This window comes from Miniopterus natalensis, chromosome 12 (genome assembly GCF_054644295.1).
Source record: "Miniopterus natalensis isolate mMinNat1 chromosome 12, mMinNat1.hap1, whole genome shotgun sequence".
Lineage (NCBI taxonomy): Eukaryota > Metazoa > Chordata > Mammalia > Chiroptera > Miniopteridae > Miniopterus > Miniopterus natalensis.
Genome location: NC_142092.1, coordinates 69,626,950 through 69,644,938, shown reverse-complemented (window position 1 = coordinate 69,644,938; position 17,989 = coordinate 69,626,950). Strand labels below are relative to the sequence as shown.

The window sequence follows — 17,989 nt, the reverse complement described above, 5'->3', positions numbered from 1 at the left end:
CAAGTCCTGCAGACCTGGGAGAACAGCAGGGTGTCTGCCGGCCCCACACTCTTGCCTTGATGGGATTTGAACAAAAAGACACTATGTTTGGATGTGACTGTGGCTGGATCCGCCTCATCCCACACCCTCAATGCTGCGCCCCTGGGGCAGCAGAAATGAGGTGTCCCCACCCACTTTCTCTCTGGGAGAGTCACCCGTGGCAAATGGGTGGGGCTGTGAGCTTTGAAAGGCAGGACAAGATCTTCTCCAGGTTGGGAGAGCTCTGACAAGTTGGAGAGGAGAGGACACCTTACCTGGCATCCAGGAGGGCAGCAGGCAGGGTGCAGCCCGAGCACCTGACTGGCAGGAGAAGGCAGAGGTGATTGTGTGGGGCCCAGTGCCACCCTGCTGTGCCCACACCCTCCAGCCAGGGCCAGGCGCGGCCAGCCGCACTTGTCCGGGGCATTTTCCGCAGAGCGTTCAGCAGACTGCAGGAGACTCAGTGCTGCCGATGATGATGAAATATGACAACCAGAACGGAGCGGTGGATCCCGCGCTCCCCTCATGAATATGCAGCCTGGGCTGCCTCAGTCACCCTTGCAGCTCCCCAGAGAGCAGGCGGCCTGCCCAGGGCAGGGGGAGCGCCGGGCCCGTGGGCTCAGGGCACCTGGTGGGGTGCTGGGCACTGCAGACCCACCTGACCACCCTTTTAGGGGCCATGGACCTTTGGGGGCCATCTCAAATTAGAGAACCGAGGCTCCTGTGGCCTCAGCACTTCCCTTCTCCCACAGACGCTGGTTCTGAGGAGGAGGCCCAGACCCAGACCGGGTGTTTGAGGGAAAGTCCTGGGAGGACCCCTGTCCACGCCGGTCCTGCGTCCAGGAGTGTGGCCTCAGCACGTGACAGTGGTCGTGCTCACACACCCAGGCACAACACCATCCCTCACCGCCTTCGTGTTACAGGTTGAACGGCCTAAATGCCCAACAAGAAGGGGCTGGATAATGGGGCTGTGGGCACCAAGGCCCCAAGAGCGGTCTCTTCCCAAACCCATACCGGTGCCTTTAAAGAATGTGTGTATACAAAACTATACTCAGGCGGGGCGCCGAGAGGGCTGAGGGGCCAGGATCCAGGCGGAGCTGGGTCTGAGAGACCTGAAGCCCTTTCTCCCATCCCCACCCTCAGGCCCAGGTTCCTGTTGCACCTTCTGACCCAGCAGGAGAAGCATAGACTTGGCAGGGCCTGAACCCTGAGGCTGCTCTGTCCGCAGACTCAGCTCTGCTGCTCTGACCTCCAGGGAGCCAGCCCAGCCCTCGCCCTGCCCTCAGGCCTGGCATGAGTGTGCACCCTGCCTCCTGCATTCCAGCCCTCTCCTGGTGAGGCCTTCACCCTCACCCAGCACAGACACTAGTGCTCCCGGGTCCCCTGGGTCCCTCTACTGTCTCCCCACACTGTCCCCACTTTGATGTGCTTTGGTTCCAAGGACCTGCACCTGCCACTCTGATTCGGGCCACTGGAGCCGATCTGCCTCTTGCAGAGAGTCACGGCTCGCATCATCTTAACCTGTTCTGCCGGAAGCTCCCTGGTTCTCTCCTCCACAGCCCTCCTGCTGGATCTGCACTGCTCGGGGCAGCCGGTTCACGGGCCAGGCAGCAGCCAGTTGAATTCTCCATCTCGGAAATCAGCAGACCTGCTCGCGGTGGGCAGGGGTGGGGTGGGGGGACTCAGAGAGGCGTGGGTGTTCTGTCCCCACAGAGGCCTAGACCCTGTCCCACCACGGGCATCCCTCCTGGCTGGGCTGCAGGCTGCTGGGCTCACCATTTCCTGGGCCCAGGCAGGGTTGTCCCCCACCTGATGGATGAGGCCTTCGCCACTGCCCCTGATCCTGCCACACACACTGCGTCACGGCATTTATGGGGACAGCTGGTTGCAGTTCCTTGGGGTGTCTGCCCCCCTCCAGCCTGTGAGCATTGTCACCTTTTTCGGAGGGCCACTACCCTCCCTTGTAGATGGCAAGGTACTTTATCTCCTTTCCTCACCCCCCTGGCCTCAGAAGTTTGCTGAGCATTCACTAGCATAGATTTTTATAGCTTGAAGGGGCTAGGCTTCCATTCGGGGATGCAGGGCAGGGAGGCAACAGCGCTTTGGAAATTGTGGGGCACAAAAGGTGAGCAGGGATGCATGGCTCCCACTGAGAACACAAGCCTTCAGCCGAATGGAGAGACATCTCGAGGACCGTCTGAAGGTGAGCGACGGTGATGCCAGGTGCCCCTGCTGGACCACCCGGCTCTTGGTCCTGCAGTGCGAGAGCTCCTGAGATGGCCCGGGTGTGGCGTAGGGGCCACGCACAATCAGGCCATGTCTGCTGAGCGAATTAATGAGGGAGACGGGGGCGGCAAGTGCCATTTCTTGGGGTGAAATCTGGGCCACAAAGGGACAGGTCCCTGTAAAAAGGCCACCTGAGAACTGGGTCATCACACGTCAGAATCTTTATTTGGCCCATGTGAAGTGTGTGAATGAGGAGGACAAGAAACAGAAATTTATTTCTCCAAGTGGTTTTGGCAGAATCGTGGGTGTGTTTCCCACTCGCACGTGCTCCTCGGGGCCTGCCTGGCAGCCTTCCCGGAGCTGGCGGCACAGGTCACCCGCTCTCCTCATCGCTGCTTCTGAAATGATCAAGAGCTCATTTTGGGGACAAAGAAAGAGAAGGCTCTGTGGCGGGGGGGAAAGTAGGTGGCAGCTCTTTGATCAATAAATCTGTTGACCTAGATCCGCAGACCCCTTTGCCTCCATCTGCCTGGAGAGCGTTGCCCGGCTACCCTGCAGTGTCTGCAGCTCATCAGCTCTGCCCGCCCGCCTGGCCCTGCTGGGCCCGGAGAGACACTGTGTGAGGGTAGGTAGGGTGCCACCTGTCTCTAGAGGCCAGCGAAGATGACATGGCCCTCTTTGCGCCACCGCAGCTCCGGACAGGGTCGTGCAGGAGCGAGGCGCAGCAGGGGGTGATGTGTGCGGGCCACGCCGGGCAGAGCACCCACTGGCCCTGGAAGATGCCTGCACACAGACCCACCCTGAGAAGTGCAGCTGCCCAGAAGCCAGCTGAGCGGGACCCAGGCACCCCAATTCTGTCCCCATCACCCGCCACCTGCATCTCCACAGCTACGGATTCCATGCGAGGGTCTGAAACTCCATCCGAGCGGGACTAAGGCTTTCGCTTCACCTCCTGCCTTCCTTCACCCTCCCGGGACCTCTGGCTGGGTGAGTAATTCACGGACGATTTGCCCGGGCGGGTGATGAATGGTGCTGCGTGCCTCTGCGGTTTGGAAGGCGGAGGAGCCTGAAGAGGAGAGGTGCTGAGGGCGGGACAGGGAGAGAGCTGCTGACCTGCAAAACGCAAGCCGGCCCGCGTCCTCCAGCGCCGCTCCCAAGTGGCGCGGGCCCGCGGAGCACCCTGTCGTGAAAAGAATGAGTTCTCTGTGTTGCCGCAAATGGGGACAGAGAGACCTGCTCCTGCTGAGAGAATCGAGCCGTTCGATCGATACTCTTCCTCTGTGACAAAACACAGTCTATTATCTAAATCAATCATTGCTCCCCGAAGGTGGACTCCCAACCGGTCCGGGGAGATGCAGCGGGACGCTGGCCCGCAGCGGCGTTTGCCGAGGGAGACTTGGCCGTCCCCGTGTTGGAACCCGGCTCGGCCCAGCGGACTCCGGGGTGGTTCATGCTAACTTCACCCCCATTTCCAGGAATGAAACCAGTTTGAGTCCAAAACCTCTCCTCTACACTGACTCCGTAACAGGAAAAAAATGCTTGCGGACACTGCCTGGCCTGACTGCAGGCCCCCACCGGCCCCACCATAGCCAGTACCCCCTATTTCTGGTTCATGTGAAGGGTGAGAAATCCCTGTGACCAGAAAACAAGGCTTCCTCCTGGGAGCAGCAGCCCTGCGCTGGAGGCGATCCAGGCAGATTTGGACAAGGGGCCAGTGACTAACAGGGGAAGGGGCCCCTTCCATTCATCACAAGGCAGGGGGGCCAGGGGTCAGGTGCTGCATGTGGACATTGACCCCTGGCTTGTAGACACTGTGAACAAGGCCAAGAACAGTATTTGCAAACCAGTATACGAGAAGGGCCACTTCTAGTGTGACACAGAGCAGCAGACCAGATTTAACACCGGAGAGAGAATGACAGTCTAATTCAGAGCAGCAGCCCAGAGCTGACAAGAATCATCCAGATATTTTCAGCTAAATGACCCACAGACCCCTGCTCCGCCTTCCCACTGGCCCTTGATCTGCCCACTCTGAGCCTTCTCCCCGCAAGTCACAAATTTAAGACAGGATTGATCTTATGACAGTTCTGCGCCCTAAGTGCTTAGGGTTGTCAGACCACCCAGGGGACCCGATACTCAGACAGTGGGACAAACAGAACAAGTCGAGGGAGACAGTGATGGGAGAAAATGATTCTGTGGGTCTGGGGGGCATCTTTCAATCCGAGGCACGAGTTTCAAGTTCGTAACCAGAATCGCTGTTCATGTTTCTCACAGGCAACTGGCACCACGGAGCTAAATGAGTTAATGCCCCATAAGCCCTTCGAAAGCCACTGGCACATGATAACTACCACGTGGGCATTGTCTCATATAATAGCAGTAGTTATTACTCTCAGTCGCAGACGGGGAATCTTGACTAGCAACTAGGAAAAGTGCAAATGGAACTAGTATCTAAAAAAAATAGCCGGTTTGGCCCCAGCCAGGTGTCCCATCCCGTACACCAAAAAAAAACCAAGGTTGTGAGTTCGATCCCTGGTCGGGACAGCATATACAGAAGACAACTGATAGATGTTTCCCTCTCACATCAATGTTTCTCTCTCTTCCTCTCTCTCCAAAATCAATTAACATCCTTGGGAGAGGGTAAAAAATAAATAAATGACTGGTTTGGACAATCCATTCTGAGCCTTTTGAAGCAGAAGACACAATAGCTGCTTATTTATAATAATTGTGACCATTCAGTCGTTCGTGAGATACTACTCCCAGTGGCGGTTTCCAAATGCAGCCATCCTGATATATGGCACCTCCCGGGCTCTCTCCACTACGACGGTGGCCCCCTCTCATCTGTGTCCTTGAACCTGGACAGATTTTTCTTGCCTCAACCAGTAGGAGACAGAGGAAGTGGTGCCAGGTGAGGATAATGCCGCGCACTTGCTTCTAGGTTCTCCGGTTGCAAGGCTTCCCTTGGCACACAGTGTCATCCCCGGAGGCAGCCAAGCAGCCACGTGGCCGAGCCGCGTGTAGGTGTTCCGGCCGGCGGCCCAGCTGTGGTCCCAGCTCACAGCCAGCGTCACTGGCCAGGCCTGCAAGCGATGAGCAGCCGCAGCCTTGAGGTCACCCCCGCTGACACTGTCCCTTCTGAGCCCCGATAAAATGGCAGACTTGTGAGCAAAGGAAATCACTGTGTGTCAGCACTAAGTTGGGGGTGGCTTACTGTGTGTGACAGTTACGGGAGCGGAGCGTGGCTCCTGGAAAGAGGTGCTGCCACAAACAAAACCTGAAACACACAACGTTGGCTTAGGGACCAGCTGGTGAGAAGAAGCTGAGGAAGCACCGAGGAGACTATGGTCAAGACGAACGTGCGTGAGAGTGTCAGTGGGCACAAGAGGCCTCACGGAAGTGACAAAGGCAGTTTAAAGGAAGGTCAGTGAATGCCATTGGGCATGGTGCCCCGTCATGCCGGTGCAGAAAGTTCGGTGCCACTGTTGCTTGTGGTTTCGTGGGAGATCACAAATCACCTCAATGGGCATAAGCAGTGCTCAGGCTGACTCTTCTGAGCGCCGCCTGGCTGCTGTGCCCATGAAGCGCCGGGGGAGGGACGGTAAAGCGGGCGCGCTGTAAAGGGACCAGGGCCGCCGCACTGAGATGAAACGGCCTTGTTTCCCGCCCCTGCGGGTGGCAATGGACTTGCAGAGAAATGGCTTCTCGGGTTCACTTCCAGTGCAGAAAAACCCACAAACTGAGACTCTCACAGAAAACTATAAACACTGGGTAAAGAAAAAGAAGGGTTCGCTGAGGCTCTGGGGCGTGGGCCTGAGCAGGCAGGCATTGGAGGGGGTAAGAGTGCGCGTGGGGTGAGCTTCACATTTCCACAGCTGTGCCCGGGGCTGGCCCGGCCAAGGGAACTCCGATGGCAAAACCTGCCATCCTTCTGGCTGGAGAAATACAGGAGGGCACCTGGGCAGGTGAGGCTGCTGCAGGCGAGGGGACCCGGCAGAGGAGAGCCAAGAAGGGGACCCACATTCTGTGTAAACTCTGAAGACTGCCTGGGACTCTGGCCGAACTCCAGAGCTCACGTGCGTGGAGCCAAAGAGAAGCAGGCGGGGCTGAGATCTGGTCCTGGCGTCACGAGCAGGACAGAGGTTGCAGTTTGGATCTACCCACATCAACCGCCTGTTGGCGCCAGCCCTCTGGATCGATGCCCAGAACGCAGAGTCTCCACAAAGCAGTAACAGGCTCCAAAGCTGTTCAACCACTGAGGAGTCCGGAAAATGGACACATTTCCAGGAAAAAGACCCTGAGATGGACCAAATGTTGGAATCACGTAAAAACAAGGACAGCCATTTTATTTATTTATTTATTTACTTTTTAGTTAATGCTCAACCAAGGATATTTTTTCCATTGGTTTTTTAGAGTGAGTGGAAGGGGTTGAGGGAAGGAGGGGGAGCGAGAGAAATATCAGTGTGAGAGAGACACATCGACTGGTTGTCTCCCACATACACCCCGACAAGGGCTGACGCTCTAACCACTGAGCACATCAGCCAGGGCTAGAACAGCCATTTTATTTATTTTATTTTATTAATTTATTTTTTATATATGTCTTTATTGATTTCAGAGAGAGGAAGTGAGAAAGGGAGAGAGAGAGATAGAAACATCAGTGATGAGAGAGGGTCATTGATCGGCTGCCTCCTGCATGTCCCCTGCTGGGGACCGAGTCCCCAACCCAGGCCTGTGCCCTGACCGGGAATCGAACCTCAATCTTCTGAATCACAAGTCGATGCTCAACCGCTGAACCACGCTGGCCGGGCTAGAACAGTCATTTTAAACTGTGTTCATGAGGAAAGGCAAAATCCCTTCAAATGAGTGGAAAGATAAAAAAAAAAATCAAGCAGAGAAATGAAAATGTAAAAGGCACCCAAATGGAAATTTCAGAACAAACCAGCCACACAGCAGACACTGAATAGCCTACAGAGAAGGCCTGCCAACCAGGGCGGCAGGCTGACCTCACCTAACGGCCACAGCAAAGGGAAGACAGAGGCTCTGTAGGTGAGGCCGCCCCCTGAAGCATGCCCTCTTGCCCTGCATGTTCAGAAAACGGGGCTCCTGGGAGGCGTGCCCACAGCCTTGAGCACTAGGGTAGACACGGCTGTTGCAACTCCAGGGGCAGAAGCATGGTCCTTCTCCTGGGGCCACACTGCCAGGGTTATGGGGGGACAGCCACTCCCCTGACGCCCAGGCTTCCTTCTGTAAAACAGCAGCACCCAATGACCCCAATGATGATTGGCTACTGGCCTCATAAGTTCTGATCCCCAGATAGCCCATGACCTAGGAGCTGGAGTTCTTGCATTTAAATCTCACCTCTGGCTGTGTGACTTGGGTTCATTCCTGCCTGAGTCTCAGGCTCCCAATGATTCAAAGCAAGGGTGGAAATAGGTCACCTGTCCATCCCTTCCTGCTGGAACATTCTAGGATTCTAAGCTTGCCTTTTGATCCTATGCCTGTGCTAGTCCCACTGTCATTGCTTCTCATGGCTTCCAGATTCTGAGAGAGGCCCAGGCTGCCAGGCCTCGCTCGGCTCTCTGTCTGGTCGGGCCTGTCACACAGTAGGTTCTCAATTCAGGAGCCTCAGTTTAACAAGGACCGTCGGGCCGGGGAGGTTGGGAAGGAAGAGCCAGGCAGGGAGGGGACCCTGTGGGGTGCTCAGCTGAGGGTCCTGAGGAGGGTGAGGCCGGTCAGCCTGCTGCTCCCAGCACAGTCTGGACACCTAGCATGGGTTCGGCCCCATTTGCTAGGAAATTTGCAGAGAGGAGAGGGGAGAGTTAGTGCCGTTGCCTTGGCAACCGCTCTGTCACATTATAATGAGGCTGGCAGTGGAAGGAGGCTTTTCTTAAAGGAGCACGAAGCCTATCGATTGCCGGCTCCCCGAGTCAGCAGGAACTGGGCTCCCTCCCAGCACTCTGGCCCGAGTTCCACCAGCAGGAGGACAGCAGGAGAGGGGGTGGGGTGGGGGTGCCCCTGGACCTGCTGTACCAGCTGATGAGCAAAGTGGTGCCCAATGGCTCAGTACCCATTGGGCCGCATCCTAGCACAGCTCAGGGGCTCAGGGGTGGCGTGAAGGGACAGGGCTGCTGCCCCAATAGGCCAAACCCTCGGACCTGGGCCCCGAGCCCACCTCGACACGGAGCCACCACTGTGAGGCACTCCATGGTTTCCCAGATGGAGAAGCTGGCAGCTAAGAAGGAAAACAAGAATCTAAACGGGTCAGACGAGAGGTGTGGCAAGAGGCTGTGGCCACCTTGCGCCTGGACTTCAGACAACCCAAAGTGGTGAATGGAAGCAAAGAACCCCGGGGAGCCTGCTGGCGGACGAGCCAGGCCCAGCGACCAGGGATGGTGGTGGCAGGAGCAAACACAAACATTGTAAACCCTGACAAGGTGAAAACGGCATAAGCACTAAAAATGCAGAGACAGAAAACGGGAGGCCAAAGGAAGGGGACATGAAAATCACGCATCTTTCTGACCAAGATGCGGCCAATGTGGACAAGATGGGAATGGGGGATAGAAACACATCAGAGTCCACAGTGAATGGTCTACGTGGACTTTTGTCCTCCGTAGTAGAAGGTGCTCCTAGGAGGTGACACCTCGTGCACTGAAGATGAGCAAGATGCGCAACTCCTTCAGGTTTGCTTTCTTTTCCCATCCTTCAGTCAAGATCAAGCACAATCTAGGATTTCTAAGTCACAAAGCACGTGAGGCCCTGCCCCACGGCTGTGGCTCACTCACCCCATGCAGCTGGCAGGGAGGAGCTGCCCGCGTCAAGCCCACTGGCAGGAGGCTCGGGCACCAGCCAGCGGTGGGGGGGGAGGGGGGACTTGCCCAGGGTCATAGGAGGGGATTTGGGTTTAGAGGACATCCCATGGTCACCACCCAGGGATGACCCTGGCCGTTCTGGCTGTTGGTTACTGTACTCTTAAAGCAATACAGTAATGAGTTCTGCCATTTCAAAAACACACAAACAGCTTTATTAAGATATAACGCACATACCTTACAATCTGCCCATTTAAAGTGTACCAGTCAATGGTTTTTGGTATCATACATCATTATGTCTTTCTATTGTGGTTGCAAATTATATATATATATAGTAACATTTTCAACATTTTAAGTGTACAATTCAGTGGCAATAATTACATTCCCCCAGACTAGGACGGACAAGACACAGCCCTCCAGCTCCCAATGCAGGACTCTCTCCAGCCCCGCGTCTCTCCTGGAGGCCAAGCGGCTTACAGACAGCTTTCTTCCGCTCGATGGGCGAGAGAACACTGGGGTAAATAAAACAGAGGCGAGGGCAGAGAGACAGAACTCCCACAGCCCGGCTTTCATTTTTCCCACCTGTCTCATCTCAGGAGCTCAGGGTCCACCCTGAGGGCACACCACCAGGACCCCCCACCCTGCCTCTAGGGCCTGGAACCTGGCCCCTTGAAGTCCAGCCCACCTCGGCTTCCCTGACCCGCCGCCTGCTTGGAGCTCTGCCTTCCCGACTCAGAGAACAGGGTTTCCCTGTGGCAGAGCCCTCAGAGAGAGGAGGTGTGGCAGCCCCCATCGCCTGCTCTCTCAAGGTACCTACGCTCAGCTCCTTCACCCAACGGCAAGGTGGAGCCTCCGCCAGTGCTGGATGTCACAGAGATAGGGCAGGCGTTGGCAGCTGCTCCTCGATCTGGAACTCCCTGGGTGGCCCCATGTGAGTCCCTTCCCCTGCCCCACGGGGCTCCTTTCCCCACCTGTCACAGAAGACGGCTGGACCACATCGCCCTCCCAGCTGTGCATTCTGTGCCTATTGGGTCTGGCGTCTCTGGCTGTATTTTCTTTATAGAGTATATTTCCCAAAGACTAAACATTAAACAACAGAACAGACACAAGAGGGATGCTTCTAAATCCTGTTGCCACCTTATCTTCTCAGAAAATAAAAGTGGTTGTGGATTTCTCCCCTAGAATGAAGAATTTAAATGGACAATGTGCTCCCCAGAACAAGCTCCTGTGGCTGGAGACCTGGATCTCTGGCTGGGAGTTCATTTGACAGGACAGCATGGGGTGACAGGGAGAGGGAGGAGGAGAGGAAGTCTGTCTCCACAGCTGGACGGTGGCCCAGGCCTTGGGGTCACCGAGCCCTCAGGGGTCTGGAAGCCCACGGCTGGCTAGCACCTCTCCTAGGTCCCCGCTTCAGGCCAGGCTTGTTGGGGAGGCAGAGCCATGTCCTCCGTTTCATCCAAACACATCTGCACACAACCCAAAGCAAATCCACAGGGACCCCTACATGCCTGTGCATTCCCACCCCCCTGTGCGCACACAAGCCAGGAACACAAGGACAGGCCCTCGCCCATGCACCCTGCATGGGACCGAAGCTCCCGTTCAAAATGCCCGTTCCCACCCCAAGAGGGCAGGAAACAGCCCTGTCTGGGCCAGATGACCTGCCTGCTCGCTCTGCGCCCATCCGCCCATTGGCCCATCCCCCGCCCGGGTCCTGGAGCATCCTTCCTGGGTCAGAGCCTCAGTGGCTCTCAGCAAAGGCGGCCTCTGAGGGCATGCTCTGCTTTTCTGTTCCAGCCTCCGAGAGATGCAGGCCCTTTCACCCTAGGCCAGCACCCCAGCTGCCGCTGGCCCCTCTGCACTGTGCGGTCCACTCCTTGCACCTGGAGGGCCCGGGTCCCAGGCGTTGGCCGCCCTGGCGTCTGGATCCCAAATCCCAGGGGCCTGGGGCCCCCACCCTCACCCCCCGCGGCTGCGCCCCAGCCGCACGGAGTTTCTTTCCGAGTTGAATTCCCCCGCCTTTTTGATGTCACATCCTGTCCCAGCCTGCTTCCCCGCCGGCCGCCGGCCGCCGCCCTCCCCACTCCCGCGGCGAGCGTGGCGCCGGGTCCCTCTGCGCCACGCGCCCCCGCCCCTTCCCTGCAAACTTTCGGCACCGCCGCCGCGCCGCGCCTCCCAGCCGGGCGCCCCGAGCCGCCGGGGGAGGGGCCGAGGAGCCGCCGCCCCGCCCGCCCCGCCCGCCGGCCCGCCCCGCCCCGCCCGCCCGCCCGGGCCGCCGAGCCCGCTCCGATCAATATGCAGAGCGGCCGCTCCGCGCAGCAGAACCCGCGCGCCGCCGGCTCGGGGTGCTGAAGGCGCGGGGACACGGCCGGGCGCCGCGGCGGAGCCAGCACAGCCGGCAGCGCGTCCAGGGCCACGCAGCGGCGGCCGGCGGGCACCAGGCTCCTGCGCGCCAGGACGTCGGCGGTGGCGGCGAGACATGCAACCGGCCCGGAAGCTCCTGAGCCTCCTGTTCCTCATCCTGATGGGCACCGAACTCACTCAAGTACGTGCATCCAACGCCATTTTCCTCCCCGCACGCGAGGCGCCCGCCCGCGCACCCCCCGGGAGCCCGGCGAAGTCGGGGAGCAGCTCCGCGCAGCAGGCGCCTCCCGCCCGGCCGCGCTCGGGGTGGAGGGAGGGCTGCAGGCTGACCGAGGCTCTCCCGAGGTTCCCGGGACCGCAGCCCTGGCCCAGCTGGGCTGCACCGTGGGGGCCCCACTCCCTGCTGAGAAGTTCAGAGGTCAGCGTGAGGGGGGTCATTTGCTATTATCTGGTGGGAGGCGAAGCTGGATGTCAGAGCCTCTGGCATTTGCAGAGGCAGAGCTGACCTAACCCCCCCCCCCCCCAAACACACACACTCCGCTCCTCTGGAGCATCCCTGCCTTTGGTTACAACGCTGCCCTTGGGGCTCCCCAAGCCTGTGGTGGTGATTGTGCCTCTAAGACCAGCCCCGGGAAGGGCAGGCGGTGTGTGCTGGGCTGGGGTGCCTGGTGGGCTCCATGTGGAGGGCTGGGGGGGGGGGGTTGTGGCCACATGCTCGGCAGGAAGTGTGTGTTGCAAGGCGGGGTGTGAGTGGGGGTGGGGGTCGCTGGGCATTCCAAGTGGGCTTGCCATCCCCCAAACAATGTATCCACAGAGAGCCCGTCTCCGGCTGGTGTTCTCCATTTTTAAAGATGCATTTCGGAGCTGGTAGGTCTGGCAGGAGGAGAGCTGTCTGTGAGCACCGTGCTGGCAGTGTTGCTCTGGCACCGGGGTGCTGGGAAGAGCCTGCTAGCTTCAGGAGCCAGGCTGCTTGGCAGTGACATTAAAATGCCCTTTGGATGGTGCCACTGTGCCACACTCCGAGCTGAGGCGCTGGCCCTTTGGAGTGGCAAGTCCAGGAGATGGGTGGGCAGCCAGCACCTTCGCCCTAAGGCCCTGAGCCCCAGCTGCCCCATCCCTCCCTCCCTCTCGGCTTCCCTTCCTCTCAGAACAAAAGACAAAACAAAAGAGAGAAGAGAGTGTTAAAGGTGGGTCACAGGAGAGAAAGCTCTGAAACGGCTCCCCTGGTTTTGCCTGAAGCCCTTGCCTGCTCCCTGGCTCTACCCGCAAGTGCAGCTTCAACCCCAGCACTGGAGGGCTTTGTGGCCCCTCTTACCCTCAGAGGCCCCAGACAACTGGCCGGGTCCCCTGGAGAGGGTCAAGCTGGTGCTGGAGAGAAGTCTCCTGGAGAGAAGTCTCCCTGCAGCGGACAAAGCCTGGCCGAGGGGTGGGCTGAACGCCGTGGGCGGACAGGTGCACGTGTGCACATGTGCACGTGCGCTCACACACACTCACACCCACGGACAGGAGCACACACAGGCATGTGCCTTATTCAGACATCGCAGGGATGAGCTGGCTGGCTCTGGGTGGCTCTGGGAGTGGCTGCCCTGAGCCCCCCCAGCCTTGCGGCCTTCTCACTTTCAGGTCCTCGAAGCCCTCTTCTCAGACCTCAGCATGTTGTCCTCCATCGGTTTCCCCTCCTTGCGTCTTTGTACAGATCCCCTGTTCTTGGGGAAAACTTTTGGTTTCAACTTCAGTTGAAAGCTTTGTCTCGGCGGTTCGAGTGTTTGCCAGCTGTCTGTACCTCAGCCAGGCCCCCCCGACACCTGCAGCCTCACCCCGCATCCCACCGTCCCTTCAGGACCCCGGACAGCTCCCTGGCCCGCAGCCCTCCCCTTGGCCAGGATGAGAAATGCTGTTTTCCTTGCAAGGTTCCTCTTTCTGAATATGACCTGTGGGGTCTCTCAGGGGACTGTCCCTCAGCGCAGCCAGCCAGGAGGCACCACCCACCCGCGAGGATGGCCCCAGCTCCCTGGGCCTGCCCCTGAGGTTCTGCTTTGGGAATCTTCCATCATAGGCCCATTATTCTTGATTGTGGTTGGATTTTAGAGCAAGGGCTGGCTGAAACTGCTGCAGGCATTTCAAGTCCAAGAAGGGATCAGAGAGTAGCTGCCTCGGCCACCAGCTCCAGAGATCCCGGCTGCACTGTTCCCACCCAGGGGGACCGTGTCAGGGTTGGGCCAGGTTCCTCTCACCTTTAACAGTGACCTCTAGGGCCTAGGAGTGGGTGTGGGTGCAGGGCTGGGATGCTTTGAATCAGAGATTTACGTGGGGACATCCATGCCCAAGAATCTTGCTTTCTTGATCCCAAAGTGGTTCGACCCTAGGACGCCCCAGCACAGGGTATCTCGAGCAACACTCCTTACCTTTGTAAATGGGCACAATACCCCTGGGCTTCAGGAGACAGAGAGCAGAGCACTGGCAGCTGAGCTGTGTGGCGTCTGCCTCCCCCCCACCCTTTTCCTCTCCCACTTTAGGTAAACAGCTCCCCCAGCCTCACCTCACTTTTAGGGCCCTCCCAAGGGGTACAAGGATCAGGGCTGCTGTGTTTATGGACTGGCCCTTGTGGAAATGAGAGCAAGTCAGAAACGTATGGATCTTACCTGCACGTTATAAATGCTGCTGGAAGGATTCAGGCAGACGGGCGGGGGAGCGGAGCACATGGCTGGCCATCTGTTCTCCCGACAGTTCACTTACAATGAGCCACTCAATCAAATGCCAGCTATTGATCGATGGCCTACTACACGCCAGGCTTGTGGGCCCAGTTGAACTTTGACCTCAGACAGAAAGACGGTTGACTTGGTCTTGTTTTGTGATTTTCAGTAAAAGGGCTGGCATCTCACGCTCCTTGAGAAGCATTGTACGGAGTTTCCCAGCCAGGATGGGGAGGAGTTGATCTCTCTGTCCCAGGGGGTGGTGGCACTGCGGCAGTGCCCTAAGCTCCCAGCCCACCTCAGCTGCCATTCAGATAGAAGCATGTCCCCTCTCTGTGGTAGCCTGAAAGGGCTCAGAAGCTCTGAAATAACGACCTTTAGCCCAGCTGCCCTTAATGCCATCCCAGTCCCACCAGGCACTATCCAGTGACCTTGAGAAAGGCTCTTGACCTCTCAGCCTGGACTTCCACCGTGTGGAAGCAGGAGAGTTACACTAGATGATTCTAGAGGAAGTCTCCATACTGCGAGCCCCAGCCCTGTTCTTTCAGCCACTCTCGGTCCCTCCTTCCACACACAGTTCTCGGATGCCAGCTGGTTGGGTTTAACATGGTCAAACCTGGGCTTACGATGCTGAGCGAGTCCAAGCCTCGCCATCTGGCATCTGGGCAACGCAGTTTGTGGGGAGACTCAAGGACCTGCCATAATTACTTGTTTAAGAGGCACGAGAGAGTCTGAACCAAGTGGTGTGAGTGGAGGGAGGAGGGAGTTCTCCCCGGGAGCTGGAGAAGCCTCAGTGCAGGCAATGTTTGCACCCAGGGCCAGCAGTGAGCAGGGGCAGGGAGACGGGCGAGGCCAGGCGGGCGGCATGAGCACGGGCTCAGTAAAGTGTGTTGAGGAATTCGATGTACGAGTGAAGCAGAGCCCTTCTCGTTAGCCAGGCTAACCCCAGGCCGGGCACGGCCCTTCTTAACGACAGAACGTCCCCGACATCCTGGCGGGGTCCCAACTGTAAATGAGCACAGAGCCTCCTGAGTGCCAGCTGTGGTTGTCGTGTGGCCTCAGGCTTTACGGGATGACCGCTGTGTGCTCAGACCCCGAGTTTGAATCGCTACTTGGGGGTCTAGGACCCTGAGTAGAGAGGTGACCCAACCCCAGCCTCCCCTTGGGGCAGATAGGGCAGGGGCCACAGAGGAGCCAGCACAGAGCTACCCCTCAGAATCCCTCTGTGCCCAGCATCTTCACACTCAGTTCCTTCTGCAGTAAAAGACTCTGACCCATACCCCTGAGCAAATGTGACAAGAATAAAACAGCACATTTTGTCACCTGCTGGATTCTGAACTTGGGCTGGAGGAACCACTGACTTCCTGCCCACCTGCCCCAGCTTCTGGGCCCCCACCTGCCCCAGACAGGAGTGGGTGTCTGGGGTTCGGGGGCCACGGGGCTCTCTTCCTGAACTAGACAGTTCAGGCCACATGGAACTTACTCCGTGTTTGCACTGCCACTGCCCGGGGGCTGGCCCTGAGCACACGAACGGAGTCCATGGGAGGGGTGCGCACCCCACTTAGGCCATAAATCCTCAACCCCAGGCAGCTGCTTTGTCTCCGGCAGCAATTTGCTTCTAGTCCCACTGACTTCAGCCTTCCCTAGTAAAAAGAAAGGTAATTTTCTGCTTTGGGTGGTATTTATTACTAAAGTTATCAGGCCCTGTAATCAGTATTAACACCACCGTGTAAAGTAATACAAAACTAATTACCAGCTAAACTGAATTAGATACATGGCCGCCAAGAGCCGAGGGATGAGAAGGAGCCAATTTTCGGCCCTAAAAGATGCTCTATGCATGCTCTTCACACTCTGAAACCAGCAGCCACGAGGCCTCCCATGTGGGAGCGGCCAGGGAGGGGAGACGGGAAGGGAGACGCCTGCCTCTTTGTTTTAGCTCATTACACCAGGGGCAGAACCAGTAACAAGGGTTCACATGTTTTGTGTTACCACGCGTCAAACTCCCGGCCCAGCGCTTATCTGGGTCAAGTCATGACAGTCCCCACAACCCTGTTGTTGCCCTCATCCCCAAAATGAGGAAACTGAGACCTGGGGAGGCAGAGTAAGCTGTCCAGTGGCCCAGAAGTAGGTGACAGACCCCAGGTGCAGTTCCAGCTCTGTCTGACACCCGTGACACCCGAGTTCATGTTCTTGTTAAGAAAGAGAGAAAAATGAAAAGCGGTGAAACGGTTCCTATGTCTGAGAACCAGTGAAAAGGAGGCGCCTGGTGCCGTCCGCTGGAGCCCGACGGCCTCTGCAGGGCTGTGCCGAGCGCCCGGTGAGCTGTGTCTCTCTCTAGCTGTGTGGCCACATGCTCGCCTGCTGCCGACCTTGAAACCTGGCTTTTAGCAGGGGAACAGCAGGGCCCGGGGAGGAGTGCTTGGCGGGGTCAGAGCATGGTGGTTCCTTCCTACCGCTGAGGATGGGTGACCTTGGACGAGTCCCTTCCCCGCTGAGGGACTGAGATCTGAGAAGTAAGAATAGGACACCGTTGTAGTTGGCTCACAGCTCCAAGTCCGGGGAAGGTCTTCCTAACACCGTCTCCCCCTTCCTCTGTACCCAGGTTAAGTCTCACGACAGCTGCCTTGGTGACAGTGGGGGACGGTGCCTTTGCTCTCCAGCAGTGTTTGAAAGATGCGGGCTCTGCTCGTTCTGATCTGGGAGATAGGAAGTTGGACCGTATACTGCTGTGTACATTTAACATCTGGCTGGTGGTCTGTAACAGAGTAGGGTCTGGATTGAAGGGTCCAGGTGAGAGACAGGAGGGTGCCAAACCCCCAGCTTTGGTCCACACCCAGCCGTGCAGGTAAGAGCGTCACCCTGGAGACGCTCAGCTATTGCAGCTATTGCAGGTTTAGCGAGAACAGGAGGTGCCCTCCAGAGCTCAGACCTCAGGCAGACACTACTCCAGCGTGCAGAGGGGCTCGCATCGGTGGGGAGGGGTCTGGAAAGAAAGTGCCTCCCACCTGCTTCAAGTGATGCTTTGGGTGTTTGAGGGTGGAAGAAAGTGCAGAGTTGTGCTTATAAATATAATAAGTAACTTACTGAACACCCCAGAGTGCTGGTTGTAAGTCTGGACTCAAAGATAGAGCCGGTCATTTGCAAACGGCCGTGCTCTGGGACATGTGAGTCCCAGTGCCCCTGCCCCGCCCACGCACCCGAAGGCCGAATCTTGTGCTATCAACATAGTGGCAGTCAGGGAGAGGGGGGTCAGTGAGTGTCATCAATTGAGTTGCTCCATGAGCAACTCCTGGGATTTCAAATCAAGCGATTTCTCCAGAGACAGCAGCCTTTGGCGAAGGTGGCTGAGTCCTGAGGCCAAGTCCGGCTCAGCAGGCAGGGGGTCCTGGTGGGTGTGAGATGGCATGAGCTCTAGGGGCAGGAGCTACACCGAAGTCCTCTGCTAAGGACCGATGCTGCATCCTGGGTGTTTCCTGCATCCCCGGCGGCACCCCAGCGTTGACTCTCAGATGTTTTTATAATGGACGCCCCTTTCTGTTTTGCATGCTGATCAATTATTCATGTCGAGGTCAATTACTTATTCATAGAGAGCAGCCTGTGCTTCTCAGCCAGTTGTGGCGAGTTCCCTGACCTGGGAAGCGGAGCTGGTAACATTTGTGGGGCCCTGAGACCAGGAGTGAAACCAGAAGTCAGCCCAGAGGGCCAGATGCCTGCTGAATTATCCTGTCCACGCTCTTCAAAGTGCCTCCCAGAAAGGGACCCATTTCTTCTGGGCAACTAAGAGAATGGGCCCCGTGGCCTCAGGTCTGGACCAGGGCCAGCCCCAGGCGGCAGTTATGGGAGCAGCAAGGAACCTTCCGGGCAGTGGCGGGGGCCGAGGCAGGGGCTGGGGGA

At 57.7% G+C, this 17,989-nt stretch overlaps 1 protein-coding gene across 1 annotated transcript in view; it reads left to right on the top strand.

Moving 5' to 3' along the window:
* The first annotated feature begins 11,422 nt into the window (after window positions 1–11,422).
* The window catches only part of OLFM1 (olfactomedin 1), a 32,395-nt gene continuing 25,828 nt past the window's right edge, over window positions 11,423–17,989 (top strand). The window contains exon 1 of the mRNA XM_016211045.2: window positions 11,423–11,583. Coding sequence (XP_016066531.2) covers window positions 11,518–11,583 — 66 coding nt within the window. The 5' untranslated portion in view covers window positions 11,423–11,517. The remainder of the gene's footprint in view (window positions 11,584–17,989) is intronic.